At 45.9% G+C, this 19,732-nt stretch overlaps 1 protein-coding gene across 1 annotated transcript in view; it reads left to right on the top strand.

Annotated features, from left to right (window-relative positions):
- Positions 1-19,732, top strand: part of Pah (phenylalanine hydroxylase) — an 84,878-nt gene that overhangs the window by 25,819 nt on the left and 39,327 nt on the right. The window contains exons 4-5 of the mRNA XM_055627965.1: positions 6,862-6,950; positions 16,264-16,331. Coding sequence (XP_055483940.1) covers positions 6,862-6,950; positions 16,264-16,331 — 157 coding nt within the window. The remainder of the gene's footprint in view (positions 1-6,861; positions 6,951-16,263; positions 16,332-19,732) is intronic.

The following is a 19,732-nucleotide window of genomic DNA, read 5'->3' on the forward strand; positions in this document are numbered from 1 at the left end:
TTTCTTTCTTTCTTTCTTTCTTTCTTTCTTTCTTTCTTTCTTTCTTTGTGGTAACACCAGAACCAGAAAGACACCCATGAGATATACTCACTTATAAGTGGATATAAGCCGTACAATACGGGATAACTACATTACAATCCACAGGCCTAAAGAAGCTAAGTAACAAGGAGGACCCTAGGGAGGATGCTTAATTCTCATTCAGAAGGACAAATAAATTAAACACCAAAAGAGGTTGAAGAGAGGGAGCAGGGGACAGAGCCTACCATAGATGTCCTCTGAAAGACTCCAGGTCTCTTTCTTAAGTCTCTTATTCCCAGACAACAGTGTGCAAACTCTTAATTGACCTGTGTCCTTCTATCCCACAGGACATAGGCTGATGGCAAAGGCCTTGGAAGAGGTAAGGGTTTGAGTCCAGGTAGAGCTGGCCAGCCATCAACAAGATGTCCCAGACCCATCACCTTTTACTCTATGGCCATTTAATAGCAGTGAGAATAACAATACCACCAAAAACTTTAAAATCTCCTATTGTGTGTTAAACACTGTGGTAAGCCCTCCTCATCTGTTTATACATAGCTAATAATTTTTAATCCTGTGTGTGCACATGCCAGTGTCACAGCATGAGTGTGGCAGTCACAGGACAACCTCTGGTTTGGGCTCCCCCTTCTTGTTTGTTTGAGACAGGCTCTCTCTGTCTCACCTCCGTGGGCACCAGACTAGCTGGCCCCTGAGCTCCTGGGGCCTCCCCAGTTGCTGCCTGTCATTTTGCTGTGGGAGCATTGGGGTTACGAGAGCATGCTAGATTAGCTTTATACGGGTTGGGCTCTGTGTATCTGAGTTCAGGTTTTCATGTTTGCTAGGAAGGTGATTTACCAACTGAGTCCTCTCCATCTCCACTGATGCCATTATCAATTCTCTGAAGGACATATTTCTTTTAAAATTCTTCTCTCATATAACACATCGAAACTACAGTCCCCCTCTCCAGTCTTCCCTACACCTCTTCTTTTCCCCAGAAACACCCTTTGCCTCCTTTCAGAAAAAAAAAAAAAAAAAAAAAAAAAAAGCAGGTCTCCCAGGGACATCAAAAGAAGGCACAACAAGACCAGGCACACACCATTATGTCAAGACTGGACGAGGCAACCTAGCAGGAGGAAAAGAGTCTGACAAGCAGGCGACCGAGTCAGGGACAGCTGGCTGCAGTTGCTGACAGCAGCTCTGCTTCTCTGTTAAAGAGTCCTGAAGGTGATGTGGGCAGGCTGGCGGCTGGAAGGAGACTGAGTGATCATTAGAAATAGTCAAGATTTGTAATGAGTGGTAATGTGTTGGGGTGTGTTGAAGAGGACAGGTAAATGAAAAACATGCCAGATGTTCATGTACCAAGAGATATGCGGTTTCTTTTTTAAAGAATTTATTAACACAAGTAGTAACTTAGAAAAAAGTTTTACATTGGTGTTCAGCCTCTATGTATGTCCGTGTAAGGGGGTTGGATCCCCTGGCACTGGAATTACAAACAGTTGTGGACTACTGTGTGGGTGCTGGGATTTGAACCTGGGTCCTTTGGAAGAACAGTCAGTGCTCTTAACTGCTGAGCCACCCCTCCAGCCCCAAGACATGATTTCTATGGTCATTTCGCAGATAAGAGACTAGAGAACCACTGAGAGATTAAACAATTTGCGTAAATTTCAAAATTGTGAACTAGCAGAGAAATCTAACAATCAAAGCCTAGGTCCGGAGTTTCCAAGTTTTTCCATTTTTCCTGCACAGCCTTGTGTTTTGGCCATTTCTGTATGACAGTGGGGCTCAAAAGCCATCAGAGCCATCTGCACTTGGGTGGACACCCCAGGCCCTTATGAAGCGGCCTTAGAGTCTCCTGCGGTCTCTAGACCTGGCCCTGAGCACAAAGGCCTGATTCTTACCCGCTGCTTTGTACTTTATATCTTGAGTCTTTGTAATTTTTTCAATCTCTATAATTTATTTAATTATGACAATTAGTTAATTAATAACTCATTTCCTTTCTGCTAAGAGGCTGGAAGTGAGCCTTATGAGCCCAACTAGGTTGTTTCTGCTTTGCGGGAAGAACCCATCAGATCCGGGACTGGCTGGCTTTGTTGCCCTCTGGTGTTCAGTTGGAAGATAGCACCGCTTGCCCCCTGGGCTTTGGTGAAGGGATCCTGTGGATGGTGCCTTGGGGGCTGTAGTGTCGGTACTCCCAGAAGATAAATGCAGCTGCAGCACTGATTGTGGTGGCAGCATCTTTTCAGGTGCCAGCCTCTCACAGCACCCCACACATCTCAGAACACAAAACTCACTGAGGACCGAAATTAAGAAAGACATTGATATCAGAGCTGGATGGAGAAGCCGTTTTCACCCCAACCTCTCGTTCCCCTCTTTCATTGCTGCCAGGATTATTAAATCTGGCATCATAGTAAGCTCGGATCAAGCCCCTCTGTGTGCTGACCATTAGGCTAAGATGTGTCATATCAGTTCATCTAACAGCGAAGAAAGACGATTTGAATCAATTTTGTGGATCCAGAAGACAAAACACAAGTATGTATGTAGAATTACACCTTGAAGGAAGTGACATGCTTACCAGTTTGTTGTTTGTTTGTTTGGAAATTTTGCTCTGCTCTTTGTGTGATGAGGAACCTAACTTTCTCTCAATCCCTCTCCCTCTTCCTTTCTCTCTCCTTCATTCCCTTCCACTCCTCCCTCTTGTGTGTGTGTGTGTCTGTGTGTGTTTACAGTAGACCAATAACACTATTTGCCACAACTTTTCAGGAAAAGCATATACATTGGTTCATTTAAGCTCGTATTGTTTTTATGAAAGCATACTCTGTCATAGTTCTCCCATTACCATTTTACAGGGGGAATATTGAGGCCCTGGAGCTTTAGTTACTTTTCTGGTACCTTACACAGTAAGAGCAGAGACAGAATGCCAACGCAGGCAGTCTGGCTCTATGTTGGGGCTCTTTGCCATTTCTAGCCTGACTGTCCTCAGAAGATATAGGAAACCAGTGAAGCAGGTGAGAACTCTGACTGTCCGAGAGCCCATCAAGCTCTGGCAGAGTAGGGCTGAGCCACTAGGATCTCCAGACTGGAGGCTTCTATGTCCTTTATGCAGCACCTCGTAACTCACAAAGAAGAAGAGATAACAGTGTTGGTGAGGGCTTTGGAAAAAGAGAATCCTTGTACGCTGCTGATGAAGAGTAAATTGCTTCAGTCTTATGGAACCCAGTATAAAGCTGTCCCTCATATTGAAATAGAACCAACATATGACCCAACTATACCTCTTATGGGTATCCATTCAAAGACTATGAAATTAGGCCAGAAAGTCAAATTCACAAGGGCAGAGAATGGTGCTTTCCAGGTGCTGGATGAAGGAAAAATAGGGAGATATTGGTCAATGGAACAAAGTTTAAGTTGTAGCATGAATAAGCTCTGGAAATCTAACCCTCAACATATAGTAACAATAATACAGTGTCTACTTGAAATTGAAGAGAGACAGTTTATTCCCTCAGCACTTACACACACATGCACACATACATACAAATACACACATATGCACAAATACACCAGTGGTAACTGAATGGATCTGAGTTAGAATGAATGAATGAATGTAGTTATAGAATCCATCATTCTAGCTGAATGATAGATGAGTTCGTTAGCCTGCCTGTGGTAGACACTTCACAGCGCAAGACGTAAATGAGCAAGAAGCAACGGGGGTAGGTCGGGTTGTTAATGGTTCCACAAAGAGGAGGGGGCAGGTCTTGGTGTCCAAACCAGGGCCATTCAGAGAGGACCTTTGCTGGCAACACCTGAAGAGACAGGTGAGGTCTCACAGGAGACCTGATCTTTCTGAATCTGACCAGGAAACAGACACCAGCACCAATGCTCATAATAGAATTTCATTATGGCAGGAAAACTCTGGGCTGGAGGAGAAAGGACAGCTTGGGGCAAAGCTTAGGGGAGAGAGCTGGAAGGCAGTTCTCCTGGCTGTGGGGGTCCCTGCAAATGTTACAGCCAGCAGGACGCAAAAGGAAATCTGCTTCAACACGACCTAGTTATCCATTGTTGGTTCAAACTTCTAGAGTCTGGTTCCGGGCAGTTTACTTTTTAGGCACTTAAGAACAACAATATTTTGGAAAAAGATTTTCTGGTAGCATTTATCTCAATGCCATGTGCATCTTGAGGGCCTGGCGGGACATCAGGTGTGGTCTCAATCACACAGATGTGACCTTACCCTTAAGGGATGGGTTCTATTGACTGGGAAACAATGCTCAAGCTAAGTGTCTAGAGAGGAAGGGTCTGGGCTGAACGGGACAGTAGGGGACTCAGGTGTGCCCTGGCCTTCCAGATAGCACAGAGCACCTTGCTGTTAATGGCATCCACTCCCAGGGTTCTGGGTGGAAAACAGGATACACATCCCTTCCATTGAAGAGACAAGCCTATGCGCTGTGCTTAACATTCCCGGCTCGCCTGCCTATTTGTGAGCACAAGGACTCCACACCCTCTACACCTGGCAGGCAGGAAGAAGGTGTTGCTGGGTAGAGGCGCCAAAGTTTCAGCAGCCTAGAGTAAGTAAGAAGTTATCTTTTGAGACTTTCCTCCCTGTTCCTTGGTGCCGTCCTCTGTAAAGTAGGAAAAAAGAATGTGCTCCACTTCATGGTGTCATGGTGAGAATGGGAGGGGGAAGCTCCCGAAACGTGCTGAGGACAATACCTGTCACCTAAGTGGTGTCAGTACGTAAGCTAAGAACGGTTCTGTTGTCTCCTCCCTCTCGAGGGGAGATGTAGGCAGGAGACCCGTGCTTTAAAGCCAGTGTGAGAAACTGCCGAGCCAGCCAGGCTGCAGAGCCAGCGCAGTCAAGTAGGTGTCAGTGCCCCTTGAGACCCAGCAAGGGGGCAGCTGGACGTGAACCCTGGGCGAGGGCATGCATGTGTGTGTGCATATGCTTGCTTCTGGGCATGTATACACGCATGTGCTCCTGTGCTTCTGCATGTGTGTGTGTGTGTTGTCTGTGTGAACTTCAAACTCCTGGGACCCTTGGGACTCTGATATTGAGTCAGATTGAGTTATTCCAGATACTAGTCAGAAATAAAGTGCAGGTTTGTGGATAAGTTCCTCAGCCAAGGCTGGGAAACACTTGAAAACCTGTTCATCTGCTCTTAAAAACCAGAGTGCTTTACAGTCACAAAGCCTTTGAGCACCTCCGTGCCATAGTTAGAAGAGCCGCACCCAGAGATGCCCTGCATTGCTGGCGTGGGAAGCAGGGAGCTTGGGCAGGTCGGATCCACAAAAACCAGGCTCTGACTTCATTTTATGAGTGCAATTGGTGAAATTTTAGGGAAAATCCGTGCTGATTCTTAGATCTCCAGAGGACAGTTCCTCAGAAAGACCGCTAGATGGCACAAGTGTTCTTTCTCAGCCCACTTGAGCCGATAGACTGCAGGACCTTACTCTGGCTGTACCCATTACTCCCCTGTCCTTCCTCACAGGAACTTCAGCTTAAAGAACACATTCCACCCCAAATGCTAACCCCAGTGCCTACCACGTGGTAAGGCTTCAGAAGACATTTGCTGCCCTGCCTGTTGTTACTGTGTCCATTTTCACAGAGAAGGGAGTGAGCACAGAGACGCTGACCAGCTGAAGCCAGGCCGGGCCTGCTTGCAAATTCAGCCCGGTTTAGGGAGAGGGGGTAACAGCCGCTCCCTTGGCTCACTTCATGGACCCTGCATGACTATCTATCTGCTTGTATCATTCTGGCACCAACTTAGTCCCTGTGTGATCTTAAGCCAATTATTTTGATTTTCAGGCTTTTAAATACTCAGCTTTTCATCTGTATAGTAGAGGCTGTAATATCGTCTTTATCTGAGGAAGACTTCAGACACAAAAAGTAGGTCAGAGCAGAGGCTGTGAACGGTGGTCACTATTGTTAAAGCTTTATATGTTCATATAACTAGAGATCCTTCCTCTACTCTGTTCCTTTCAACCTCTTCACAGCCACGGAACCCTCATGGCTCCTGTTTCCCTCATGCCAAGGGCACTTAGAGTTCAAATCTTCCTACTATCTCTATCTGTCCATACACAGGACACTTGGACGCAGTGTGTCTGTTTCTTATAAGCCGCAAGGATTTGAGTGGTGTCGTCTGCTTCTCCCTGGCCCCTCTCTGGGAAGGACACAGTTACTGCTGACACAAAACTCTTGCAGCCTCTCTGCCCTCATGATGTTACCTTGGAAAGCAAGCCCCTGACCATGTCGCTTTCACAAGGGCTGTCACTGGTTTTGAGATCAAGAGGTTTTGTGGGGTGTGCAGGCACTCAGGAGGGAGTAATGTGGTGGGAAGCTGGGGGTCTAAGGGCTAATCTTTAATTTTTGTCTAATTCATATTGGGGCTATACATAATATTTTGCTGCAAAACACCCCACTGTTGACAGCTAATATAAACGGTGGGCAGCGGATGTTTGAGACAATTCAGGAAAATGTTTAGGCCTGAGACAGAGCCAGGGTATGGTTTTCAATCAGAGTTCCAAAGGTCTAATATTCCTCAGTGCAGAACTTGCTTTGTCCTGTGTTCTGTAGGCAGGGAAAGAGTCCCTTAAAGGAGGGGATAGGAGACCTCCTCATTCCTTATTCGCTGAGACAGAGGTCCCAAAGACCAGCAGAGGCCAGGGCTCAGTCTAAGCCTGGAGGCCTTTTTGGGGCCTCTTTAAAATCAGCTTCCCAAGGAAATGGACTTAACAATTTAGGAGCGATGCAGAACCCTGTTTACTGTCAGTATTGGCTTGACAAACTGGGTTTCAGAAAGGATATTACCCACATGTCCCACAATCTGCACTCAGGACTATGCCCTTTCTGTGTTGCAGTGCCCTGGTTCCCGAGGACCATTCAAGAGCTGGACAGATTCGCCAACCAGATTCTGAGCTATGGAGCCGAACTGGACGCAGACCACCCAGTGAGTCCAGGGCTCTGAGGACGAGTCTTCCAACCTTCTCTCCGCCTTCTCTGCCTCTCCCCTCCTCCACCTCTTTAGCTTGGAGCAGTGTTTGTTTATTTGGTCAATTTTTTAAAACTGAGTTCCTACGTATGCCAGGACTGGGAAAGCAAAGATTAACGAGACCATGAGACCTTGCTGTCGTCATTACTGGCGTCATTACTATTGGAGTGAATGTGAGCCAATAGGCAGAAAATGCTATCTCTCTATACAGTTGTGTGTATTCATTTTTCTGCCCTTGTACATTTGATGGACATTTCAGTCAAGCACAGCTAAGGGACAGTGAGAGAGGTGACATTGGGGAGCTGAGTAGAAGGCTTTAGACAGATGGGGAAGAAGGGACATTTGGCTGAGAAGATCACACCTGCTTCCAAGAGTATTCGCCGTGGTGGAGGTGGGTGGATGGCACCTTAGGTATGATGGTGAGAGAGGCAGCTCAAGTACAGATTCAATCGGATTTTCAGGAGTGGGGAATTTCCCCGTGCCTGCATCTTGTGGGCAAAGGACAGATTTGGTTTGTTTTTGGCTTTTTTTTTTAATAGTTCTCACTAGAGGAGTGTGTGTGTGTGTGTATATGTGTGTGTGTGTGTGTGTGTGTGTGTGTGTGTGTGTGTGTTTGTGTAGGCAATCTTCTTATTCCTTCTTTGTCTCTCGGGCCAACGGTCCTTGGAGGTGAACAGTCCAGGCAGAAGCTTAAGGTGGTCTGGCAGCTAGCTTCCTTAGGTGGGCCGCGTGTCATTATGACCTCGTGTTCTCTACTCTCTGCCAGGCAGTGGCTCTCCGGCCTTTAATAACCAGGAAGCTGTTTATATGAACAGGGTTTTAGTGTGGCTGGTGCTATTCCATCTCCTCACTGCTTTGTGGTGTTCAATAGCTAACAGAAGGCTGATTCTTCCCAGGGACAGTTTCCTTCAGCTCGAAGGTATCCATCTCACACAGGTCCAGTGATGACAGGTACCCACTTCTCCAATGTCCTGTCGATAGAACCTTGATTCCTTGGATGTTACCCAGTACTCTGGGTAGTTCCTGCTGGTGGCAGGAACTCAACAAGTGGGGAGCCGTGGGCTGGCCTTTTAAAACAGGGGAACCTGGCACCTGCTGCAACTCAAGCAGCAAACCCTTGTGAGAAGACTTGAAATGAATGAGGAAGACCCCAGCAACTTCAGTTATCCAGAGTTTCCTTTTTATTCCATCCTTCAATTAAAAAAAAAAAGTATTTTTTTGACCAGAAACAAGATGAATTGATCCATCCTCTATACTTCAAAGCAGGAAAAAAAAAACCCACAAAAACCTTACTTTCACACTTTTCTAAAATAATACTGATGTCTGGGAGAGCGTCCCTTACACTCACATCAACCCAGACTTGTCACTCATGAGGCGTTGCCACCACAAACCCTTCTTCACTGTTACACAGAGTGAAGAGCTCTACCTCACATTTTCGAATGGACTGGTAGTGGCTTTCCCGAATCTTAGTTGTGATGTTAGAATAAAGTGTCCTGCGTTAGGACAGAAGTTGTGTTTGAGCCTCCTGTTTAGGCCTGGCACACTCTGTTACACAGACATGGTGTAGCACTGCTGAGCCTCAAGCAGGAGGCTCAGGAATGCTGAGGCAGCCTGGGCTACATAGTGAGAATCTGTCTCTAGAATCCAAACTAGACCAGACCAAAACTAATGACCAGGTCAAACCAAATGACATCCAACCACACTGAACACAGAGCGAAAGCACCAACTCTGGAGACAGATTCTCTGTTGTCTCCCTGTGTGACACAGCTCATTTCTTGGAGCCTCGGGGTGGCAAAGGCCACGCTAATCACACTCTGATCTCCCCTCTCACAAGCTTCTGCTTGAGTCTCTTAGCTGTGGGCCTTACAAGCAAAAAATGTCTCCAGAGATCTCTTCCCCCAGGAAAGCAAGTCTGACCAGCCTCAACCAGCGGGATGCACACACCAGGGCTTTTCTCATCAGCCCCTCATCCTGCCTTGACCTTCTGTTCTTCCCATTGGCCTCAATCCTAATCATTTGGGTGGAAGAGGCCAGTCCAGAGAGAGAAAGAGGGAAGTGTCCTTCCCTTGAATCTCATGTCCCCTCAGAAGCTAAAGTTGGCCTTAAAAGTCTCTGGAATTCGTTTCACTTTGCCAACCCAGGCCAAATCTTTGGCTTCTGAGCCTCTCAATGTCATGAATTTTATCATAAAAGCACAACATATCAGGTACACAGTCCCCCTGTAGGGGAGGCGCCAGGCTCTCTCTGTTCCCTCGGTCTTTCATCAGATGCTAGCAACAGGGGCCAAGCACAGAGCAAAGTCATGGCCTGGCCTCAAGGTGTGAACTGCAAGCAGACACCAGCCTAGCTGTGAAGGGGCTGTTCTTTTTCAAGGACCCTCTGTTCCATTCTGTCCCTTGCAGTCAGTGTGATCCCTTTCTCCCCTGACCCCCTGTCTTTGGCAGGATCCATTTGTGTCTGACCTAGTGATTCAGTGCCTCCCAAACAGCCACTTTGTGAAATGAAGGAAGGGAAGGATTGTTCTAGAAATGTAGGGTAAAGGCACCCTGCCTGAAGCTTCAGCTAACTGAGGAAATGGGATAGGATGGCAGTCTGTCCTTCACTCTGTCCCTCCGGCCTTATTTGCTCTCTCTCTTTCTTCCTCTTTGTCTCTCTTCTTCATTCTCCCTCTCCCTCACTTTCCCCACTTTCTGTTTTTCCCTTTTCTCTCCCCTCCCTCCCTCCCACCCTCCCTCCCTCTCTCTCTCTGTCTCCCTCTCTCCCTTTTTCTTTCTCCTTCTTTCTCCTCCTCTCTCTCTTCTTCCCTTCTTCCTCCCTTTCTTCCTTTCCACAAGTATTTGTCAAGCATTCCTAGTTAATCTTTTCTGATCCTCCTGTGTCCTAGGAACTATACTAAATTCTCAGCATGTCCTTAAATCTATTGTCAGTCAGCACCCTGGGAGGGTTGGACTTTTCATTTTCAGGTGAGGACTTTCTGGAAATGGTGTCTGTGAGAGCTGTGTTCCATACAATTAAGGAAAGGGAGCAGAAGTTATAGTGAAGATCTCGTCTGTGCCCACCAGCGTCCACTTCTCTCAGAGTGATGCCAGGGAAGCCTGAGATAGCAGCTATAAGCTTTGTAGGCAGGCTTCTAATGGTTGTGCTTGATTTCCGTTCCCCAGACTGACCACTTGCTGTGCCCTCTACTTGAGTGGATCCCCATCATCCCTGTTCATTCCCACTGGCAAACCCCTCCTGGTCTTCCAAGGTTACATTAAAAACAAAAGTCACTTTACATCCTTGTTGTAGCCCCATCCCTCCTCCCCTACCAGTCCCACCTCCTTTCCTCCCCTCCTCCCCTTTTCCTCAGAAAAGAGGAACTCTCTTTCCCATCAGACCCAGCTCATCAAGTTGCATCAGGACTGAGTGTGTCCTCTTTCCCTGTGGCCTGGCAAGGCAGTATCTCTAGGGAGAAGTGATAAAAACCTCGCAAATTAGTCTGTGTCCTATGCAGTCCCCACTTCCCTTACTAGAGGACCCAGATGAGGCCTAAGCTGCCCATCTGCTACATCTTTATGGGGGGGGGCTAGGTCAAGTTTGTGCATGGCCCTTGGTTGATGCTTCAGTCTCAGCAGTCCCCTCTGGGCCCAGCTGGCTCTGTTGGTCTTCTTCTGGAGCTCATGTCACCTCCAGGTCCTTTTCTCTTTCCTCCCGCTTTTCCACAAGACTCCCTACACATCTTGCAATGTTTGGCTGTGATTCTCAGCATCCGTTTTGAGGCATTGCTGGGTAAAGCCTCTCAGAGGACAACTCTGTCAGGCTCCTGTGAGCCTAGCAGAGCATCATTCATAGTTTCAGGGGTTGTCATTCCCTGATATTGGGGTCTTTGTTTAGGCCAGGCATTGGTTGGACATTCCCTCAATCTCTGCTCTATCTTTATCCCTGCACATCTTGTAGGCAGGGTAAATTTTGTGTCGAAGTTTTTGTGGGTGGGTTGGTGTCCCCCTTCCTCTGCCAGGAGACTAGTCTAGTTAGAGGGTGTCCTCTGCTGCTAGAAGTCTCTGATTGAGCACCCATCTCGGCACAGTCACACATTTACTCATCCATTTAAAAACTCATGACAGTTGCAGGCAAATGCATGGAACTACAAAAGATCATTCCGAGGGAGGTGACTCCGAACCAGAAAGACACTCACGGCATGTACTCACTTGTAAGTGGACTTTAGCCATATAGTACAGGAGAAGCATACTACGAGGCAGACCCACTGCAGATAAGTAGCACAGAGGACCCACGGGTGGTGTGTAAATCTCACTTGGGAGGAGAGATAGAATAGACAGAGGTTGTGGTTGAAGAGAGAGAACAAGGGAAGAGAGGGGGCGCAGAAAGTTAAGAGTGTGGAGACCTGGGGAGAGCAAGGGCAACAGGACAGAATAACCGTACAGAAAAGAGAAACTGAGGGCATCTCTGTGAAAAGCTATAGACCTAAGTCAAGGTAGGCTCCTGGAAGGCTACACTCTCATCCCTGGCCCCTGAAAGCCATTCTCCCATCTCTTCTCCAGATGTCAGCATTGAACTCTGTTACCATAGGAAGGACTGTGTGAAGAGTCTGCATTTCATGATTCAAGAGACCTCATATCATTTTCTGTAATGGATACACTGTTTTTTGTTCCCATAAATAGAATTCAAGTGGTCCCCTTTCTTTTCAAAATTTTCAACACCTGTTATCTTTTATTTTAAAAATTATAAGCTGGGCTTGGTGGCACATGATCTCAGTCCCAGCATTCAGGAGATAAAGTCAGGCAGATCTCTGAGTTTGAGGCCAGCCTGATCTATATACTGAGTTCTAGGACAGCCAGGATGATGTAGAGAGAGACCCTATCTAAAAAAAAAAAAAAAAACTGTTAGAAAGATAGAATGTGTGTGCATGTATGACGTATATGGATGGGGACATGTGTGGTCTTGCACTCCTCTGGAGAGCAGAGAAGAATTTGAGGAAATTTCTACTACCATGTGGGCCCCAGGTACCAATCTCAGGTCACTTGGCTTGAGCAGCAAGTGTCTTATCCTGCTGACCCATCTGGCTGGCCCTGTAGATGCCTTTAAAAGGCCCAAGGACTTGTGAAGGAACCCAGAGTCTCATTCCAGAGTGTACTTTTTATGTTCTGAGCCAGACTCCCCAGGTTTCACAATTGTGCCTTTTTGCATAGCTATGGCATTCCCTGAGTTCTTGTCCTGTGGTCACATTTGTGCTTGATGTTCTGTGACTTAACCCTGTCCACGAGACTCTGCGAAGCAGGTGTGATTCCGATCTCATTTCCCTTACGAGGGAACTTAAGTCAGAGGGATAAACTGACCAAGAGGCTGTGATCGCAGTGAGTGCACCATAGCAGCTCAAGACCCATGATCTCCTTGCTGTCCTTAAGATGGCATGCCTCTGTACACAGCAGTGACACGAAGAAATGGTGCATGAGATGTATCAGTCTAGAAGGATGCTCAGAAGGCTTGTCAGAAATGCCCGTAAGTAATAAAATTTCTGAGACCGTGAAGGGGCTGCATATAGGCTCTGGTGCTGTCATAATTTCTTATCTTGCAGACGTCTCCATCTTTTGAGCCCTTTCCCTTCATCACTTCTTCACTGGCAATATGCATTCCTGTCAAAACATTCTTGGTTACATGCCAGGCAAGCCAAATAGCTGCTATTAGCTTAATCGAGACAGGGTGATTGTAAATAAGTCACGTGCAGTGCTGGTGAAATTGCTGCTATTAGTCTAAGTTGAGACAGGGTGATCAGTCGGCACCAATTACAGCTTAATCCAGGATGCAGTTTGCAGGGATGGCCACGGAGACCTGTGGGACCACTTAGCCACCTAGAAAACGGAAAGCCAAGTCCCCAAAGGATGGACTACAAGGTCACAGATCTAACCAGAGATACCTAATGGACCAAAGTCCCTGAGATCTGATTGGTGGGAGGTCTTTTCAGCCTGATACTGAATGTTTTAGAGACACAGAGCTGGAGAGGAATGTAGTAAGGGCCCTTCCCAAGTAATGAATCTCCACAAGACACTACACATGTCCGTTCATGTATTAGATCCCCTGTCACTACCCACAAGTGATTTGAAATGGAGTTAGACTGTTACTTTGCTTCCTCCCAATCACAAAAAATTTACGTATTCACAGAAGAAAACTTCAAAAATGTACAAAGCATTTCTGGCTAGCCACTCTCGCCACCACCTCCACAGAACATTTCTTAGCACCATTTCACTTGTATATTCCCCTGGACACAGGAACTGTCTGCTAGATAAGCAAGTTTGCATTGGGCTTTTATTTTCACAGGTGGGAAATCCCTAAAGACCCGGACAAAGACATTACTGATGAATGATAGCTGAGTGGGGGTGAATTAGGCCTGAGCATCCCCTTCCCTTCCCGGGGGCAGTGGGAAATAGAAATCTTTTCACTGAATGAGTTTTCTCTCGTGTCCGCACTTTCCTGCCACAGCTCCCAAATCTCAACTTGCCAGTTTGGGAAGGATTAGAAAACATTAATGAAAATTAAGTATTTTATCTTATTTTTTTACACTTCAGGACCCTTCAGAAAATAGCCTAACAGGGCTTCACTGCCCTTCTAATACCAAAAGAGAAGCCGACATTCTTCAGGGTGCCCAATGAAAAATCTTTCTTTTATATTTTGAGGGGCTAAAGAGAGGGACATACTATCAACTGCTAAGACTGTGTGGTCAAGATGACAATTGTTAAATTTAATTTGCTATTTTGAGTTCAAGTATGAAGAAATGGATGAATAAATGGTTATTGTTTAGCCCTCTCCCTCCCTCCCCTCAATGGCATACTGGAGATACTTGGAAATTTAACTTTCTTTCTAGACTACCCAAAGGTAGAAAGCAAAAGTGAACCCTATGTGAGCTGCAAGTTCTCAGGTTCCTGCAGCCTGGTGTGGTCGCTGTACACCTGCGATCCTGATACCCATGAGGCTGGGACGATGGCAAGCCGGCCACAGAGCAGGAACCTGCTGTCTCAAAGGCGGGCAGCAGATGAACAAACACTCCCAGTTCCCTCTTTGTTTTATTTTATTTTTTATTGATGCATGGGCGTGTGCATTTGTGTAAGACTGCATGACACATGTGTGCGAGTGCCCGTGGAGCCCGGCAGAGGGTGTGGTATCCCCTGGAGATGGAGTTACAGGTGGTTGTGAGCTACCTTAGGTATGTGCTAGAAAAGGAATCTGAATCCCCTGGAAGAACAGCAAGAACTCTTAGCTGCTGAGCCATGTCTCTGGTTCCCACATTTGTAACTGATGATATCAGTCCAGCCAGTGTTTGAGGGACAACAACCACTTGCAGTTTGTAACAATCGTGTCACAGAATCTTTAAACTGAGTAGTATTTCCTATAATTGGGCTTTGGGTTTGGAGTAACTATGTGGTAATTTTTTTTTTTTTTTTTTTTTTTTTTTTTACTAGAGTAAAACATTTGGATTTTTTTTTTCTCAAAATGCCTCCGGGTAAATGCCTAGATATCTCTTTACACACATCTTTTCTAATGTCTTTCTCTCCCTCCCTCCCTCTTCTTCTCTCTCCCTCCCATCTTTTTTGCTTCTGGTTCTCCAGTTTCTTCTTTCTTTACTTCCATATCCAGGTTCTCATATGAGGTAAAATTACCTCATATAAATTGCCTTACTTTTTTTTGACCATGCTGGCTGGCCCTGATATGAAAAAAAAAAAAAAAATTAACAAAGCCCAACAAGTCAGTCAAGCCAAGGAAACAAAGGCAACATTTAAAAAATAGGGAATATTGACCTTCTTCAAAGGCATCCTTAAACACTGCCCATGACACAGCCTTAGTTTTCAGGTCAGTCAGTCTATGGTTTGGATGTCTGGAGAGACAGATAAATTGGAAGCTGAAGCGCCTTCTGGAAGGGCTTGTTGGGAAATGTTTGCAGGGAACATTTCTATGCAGGGAAGATTTCTATGGCGATAGACTAGGCTCTTGTCTCACCAAGATTCAGAGCGCAGTGAACATTTCTGTAAAATACACTCTTCGTCGTTTGGAATACTTCCAACTCATGATGTGCCCCACTCCACCCTAAACACTCACAGACACACTCGGCCTCTTTTCCCTTGGAAATGTGCTGCTTGGCACGCCTGGGAAGACTGTCTGCCAGTCAGCCTCAGAGAAGTCCCTGTCATCCTGCTGGCTGGGTGGCTTGCTCAGTCAGTGGAGTGCCTGCCAGGTCAGAAAGGTTCACAATTACTCAAGTGTAGTAAAAAGAGCAGAGGACTGGGTGAACCACAGCCTGGCCTTTCCACCATGGATCTGCTTCCCTGCATCGGTGTTGATTCTGGAAGAACACACATACTGATCTAGCTGGCAGGTTTGTGTCCAAAGCTGCCACAGGTGTAGAAACCTGGAGAATGACGTTTTCAAAAATTGCCAGCAGGGCATGGTGGCTCAGGCAGGCCTATAATCTGAGCACTTGGGAAGTTGAGGCAGGAGAACTGAGGCCAGTTTGGGATATCCAGAAATACCCTATTTCAAGAAAAATAAAATGCAGAATATAAAATTTCCATAGCAGTAGGCACATATCCATTTGTCTAGCAAGGAATGAAGGGGAGCCTCCATACTAATTTCTACAGTGGCTTTTTTTTAAAATGGAAACTGCTATGATAACTCAGTTAGGAAAGTACAGATGTAAGGCATGATGACCCATGTTCTTTCCCCGTGGTCCAGGTAAAAAGCTGGACATGTTGTCATATGGTTATCTCCTGAAATAAGGCAGAAGGTTCCTGAGGATTGACACCCAAGTTTGGCCTTTGGATTCAGCATGCTCCCAACTTCCACCCCTACAAGTGTACATATATCTCAGCTCGAGTGTGTGTGTGCGCGCGCACACATACACACACACACACACACACACGGAGGCATTACTAAACATACTACTTGCTTGAAACTGAGTGAATATTTTATGTCTTCATCACAGACATCTGACTTGGCTTCATCATGTTAGTTTAGAATCTGGGAATGATGTAGATGATACTTCTTTACGACCAGAGCATACCTGCAGATATTGGAATCCCAGAGTGGAGAACATCCCACTGGCTTGAAGGTGTGGCAGAGCGTGTGTCATCCCAACTATTAACTGCCCCTGTGTTTAGCTACGACTTTGTTTTAGCACATCATCAATGTAGTGTCATAGCTCAACAGCTTCCACTCAGACCATTGCTGGAGGTGCCAGGCCTCTCCCTCTGCAGACTTGAGTCATCAAGTGTCTTCTCTCTCTCAGGGCTTTAAAGATCCTGTGTACCGGGCGAGACGAAAGCAGTTTGCTGACATTGCCTACAACTACCGCCAGTAAGTCTTTCCATCAGACAACTGAGAGCAGAGCATACTCCTGATCCCCCCTCCAGGCTGGAAACACTGGCCTAGAATGTCCTGCTGTGTGTGTATGTGTGTGTGTTTGTATGTGTGTGTGCATGTGTGTGTGTATGTATATATAAGTATGTGTATGTGTGTATATGATGTATGTGTGTGCATGTATATGTGTGTGTTTTGTGTCTGTATGTGTGTATATGTGTATGTATGTATGTGGTGTATGTATCTGTGTGTCTAAGCTCTCTCCTTAATAATACATGTTTTAAAAAGTTGCAGATCAAACACTGTGCTGCAGCCCAGTCCTCTCCAGAGCTTTGCTAGTTAATGATTTATTGTGTCTGAAATGATTGGAAAGGCTTCCATCATGAATGAAACACCTCTGGTCTCCACATTAGACCAGGGAGAAGAGAGCTGGCTGCTCAGTGAAGTAATGAGTCCCGGAACCCGCCAGAGCAGCCACACCCTGTGTGCTACCTGTCTGATTTGACCCAGCCGTGCGGGGCAGCTGACAGATGGGAGACGTTTTTTTCCTGTTCACAATTCTATTTTATTTTAGCCAGAAGAAAATGGCCATATCAGATGTGTTGTTTGGGAACATTACGGCTCTGCTGTTGTGAGTCCTCAGGGAATATGTAAATTGTGACTCAGGAAACTTGGTGTTTTGAGGCAGCAGTTTCTGAGCTAAGGGAATAAAAAAGAGAAACACATAAAAGAACCTCCAAAGCTGTCCCAGAGACTGAGGTACGAGTACTTTAACAGCTTCTGTAGGTTGTCGGTGGCATAAGGAAATGCTGGGGCTTTATGTGGCAAACAAAAATCTACCTGTGGATGGAGAGACATCCCAAACACCACCTTCTCTGAAGTGTGTGTGTGTGTGTGTGTGTGTGTGTGTGTGTGTGTGTGTGCACGTGTGTATTCAGTGCTGTAATTACTATTCGGATGAGGAAGCTGAAGCTGAAAGAAGTTGAATAACTTGTCAAAGTCAAATAACTAGCCAGTGATAAAGGCAGGATTTCACTTTATCTGTCCCCAGAATAATTCTCACCATTTCCACCGTGTCTACTAAACCCTGGGCCTAAGCAGGTCCAGGATTGGGGTCTCATGTCATTTTTCTGGCTCAGGTCTTTAGGACTGTTGCTGTTTTTCAGGCTCAGTCTCATCTCTCTCAGAGTTCCCATGCGATGTCCCAACTCAATGAGAAGTTCGGACTGTTTCCTATAGAGTGCCAAGGTTCTGTGATTGGGGTCTTGTTAGTTCTGAGACATGGGCCATTTGTCAGCCAGTCACTGTGGTCAGGATAAAGAGGTTCCGAGAGTGGGCCACCCTCCCCACACTCCCACCTGCAGAGGCAGCACTCTTCCTTCCCTTTCTCAAACCTGAAAGGGGAAAGAAGGGGAAAGAGATGCTGGGTCACCAGAAGAGAAAATGTTGACCAGGAGGACAGCTGTGCATTCAAAATGTCACCACTCCTGGAAACTTGTTCCAAAAATGCCAGTTGCCTTTCTTGTTTTTGTTTTAGCAACTTGTTTGTTTGTTTAGTGTGGTGGTGGTGGTGGTGTGTGTGTGTGTACCTGCCATGATTCACGTGTGGAAGTCACAGGGCAACGTGTGTGACTCAGTGCTCTCGCCGTGGGGTTCTAGGCAGGCTTGGTAGCAAGTGCCTTTAACCACAGGGCTGTGCTGCTGCCCCATCAATGTCTTTCTTTGACATGAGAACTAGTTATCTTAATGATCAATGGTTATTGCCAATTCCAATATTAGGATATACAATATTAGGATATGCACATATCTATATGTTACATAAAATAATTTATACATGCATATATACGTACACATATTACTTTATGCATAACATTTCATATAATCTTATCCAAGAATATTTGTTAACTGCAGGACTAATGCTCATAGAAGTTTCCTAAATTGCCTGAGACCACACATCTAGAAAATGGCAGGGCTGGGTTTTGATCAGTTTCTACTTCCAAAGCCTTTTTCTTTTCTTCCTTCACCACTTAACCCTGCATTAGGGTGTAGTCTTAGGCGAAAGCTCCAGTGACACGATTGTGCAGTCCCTGCTGGGCCACCAGAAGATCCTCTGAGCTTGAGTCCTTTTCATTTCTCAACCAACAATCTGTCTTTCTTCCTCACCCCCTGCCCACCTTCCTCTAGAAAATAAGTCTCTGCTCTAATGTCCTTGGATGAGGTACAATTTTGAAAGTGCGGGAGGGCCTTAGTTTGGAACCAGACACACAGTTCCAAGGTAAACAGTCCCATTTTGTCCTAGACTTTATGTCCCTCGTGAGTGGAGCAGGCCTGCAGCCCAGCGAACAGTCCCTGGCCCAGGAGGTCAGGCTTTGTTTGGTTTTCATTGTTTTCAGGACACAGCCCAGAAGCTACCAAACTAATGACTCTTAAACTGTAGCTTGCACCACTCACCTCGGGAGCGTATTAAGGTCCACTTTGGCATTCCCTCCCCAGTGCATTCAGGACAGTGAGGCTCAACTGTTGATGCTTCAACACATATAAGCAAATCTTATATCTTAGCATGGCCTTGCTTATTTGTTCCCCCATCCCAATATTTATAAATTTCTTAGCTTTGTCCCAGAACTTGGTTAGTTGACAGATCTCTGTGCTTATGATATGTAGCAACACACACACACACACACACACACACACACACACACACACCTTAAACTATCTTAAACTATGTAGATTTATACACTATGGCACCTTAGCCTGCATTTAAACAGCTTCATAATTTCCCAGGATCAAAAACATCAAACTCACCAGGTGCAAACTCCACAGACAAGTTTCAAATACATACCCTATCTATTAAATTCAGGTTAGCCAGAAGTTATTGCTTTAGTGGATATAATGCAAGACACTCTGATGTTTTTAAAGAACTTGGGTGTCTTTGTTTGGAGAGAGGATGCATTGTCTAGCTGTCTCAGCTCCCACTCTTTGTACTGTCCTGTACATACTGCCTTACATATGTCGGTCACCTGCCTAGCCCCTGAAAGCAAGCTTCTACCTTGAACAACTAGTTTAGAGCAGTAATTCTCTACTTGTGGGCAGTGGCTCCTTTGGGGTCAAATGACCTTTTCAAAGGGGTTGCATATCAGATGTTTCGATTCTGACTCATAACAGTAGCAAAATTCCAGTTATGATGTAGCAATGAGAGAATTGTATGGCTGTGGGGTCTCCACGCCCTGAGAAATTATATTAAGGGATCACAGCATTAGGAAGGTTGAGAACCGCTGAGTTAGGCTGCGAGAGGTGCAGAAAGGCCGAACGACTTCCCAGAATGACAGCGAATCCTCAACCAAACCATGTTTTCATGCGGGAGCCAACACAGCAGTGTTTCCTATGAGACTTTCCTCTTT

The sequence above is a fragment of the Psammomys obesus genome, unplaced genomic scaffold (assembly GCF_907164565.1).
Source record: "Psammomys obesus unplaced genomic scaffold, mPsaObe1.curated_primary_1811, whole genome shotgun sequence".
NCBI lineage: Eukaryota > Metazoa > Chordata > Mammalia > Rodentia > Muridae > Psammomys > Psammomys obesus.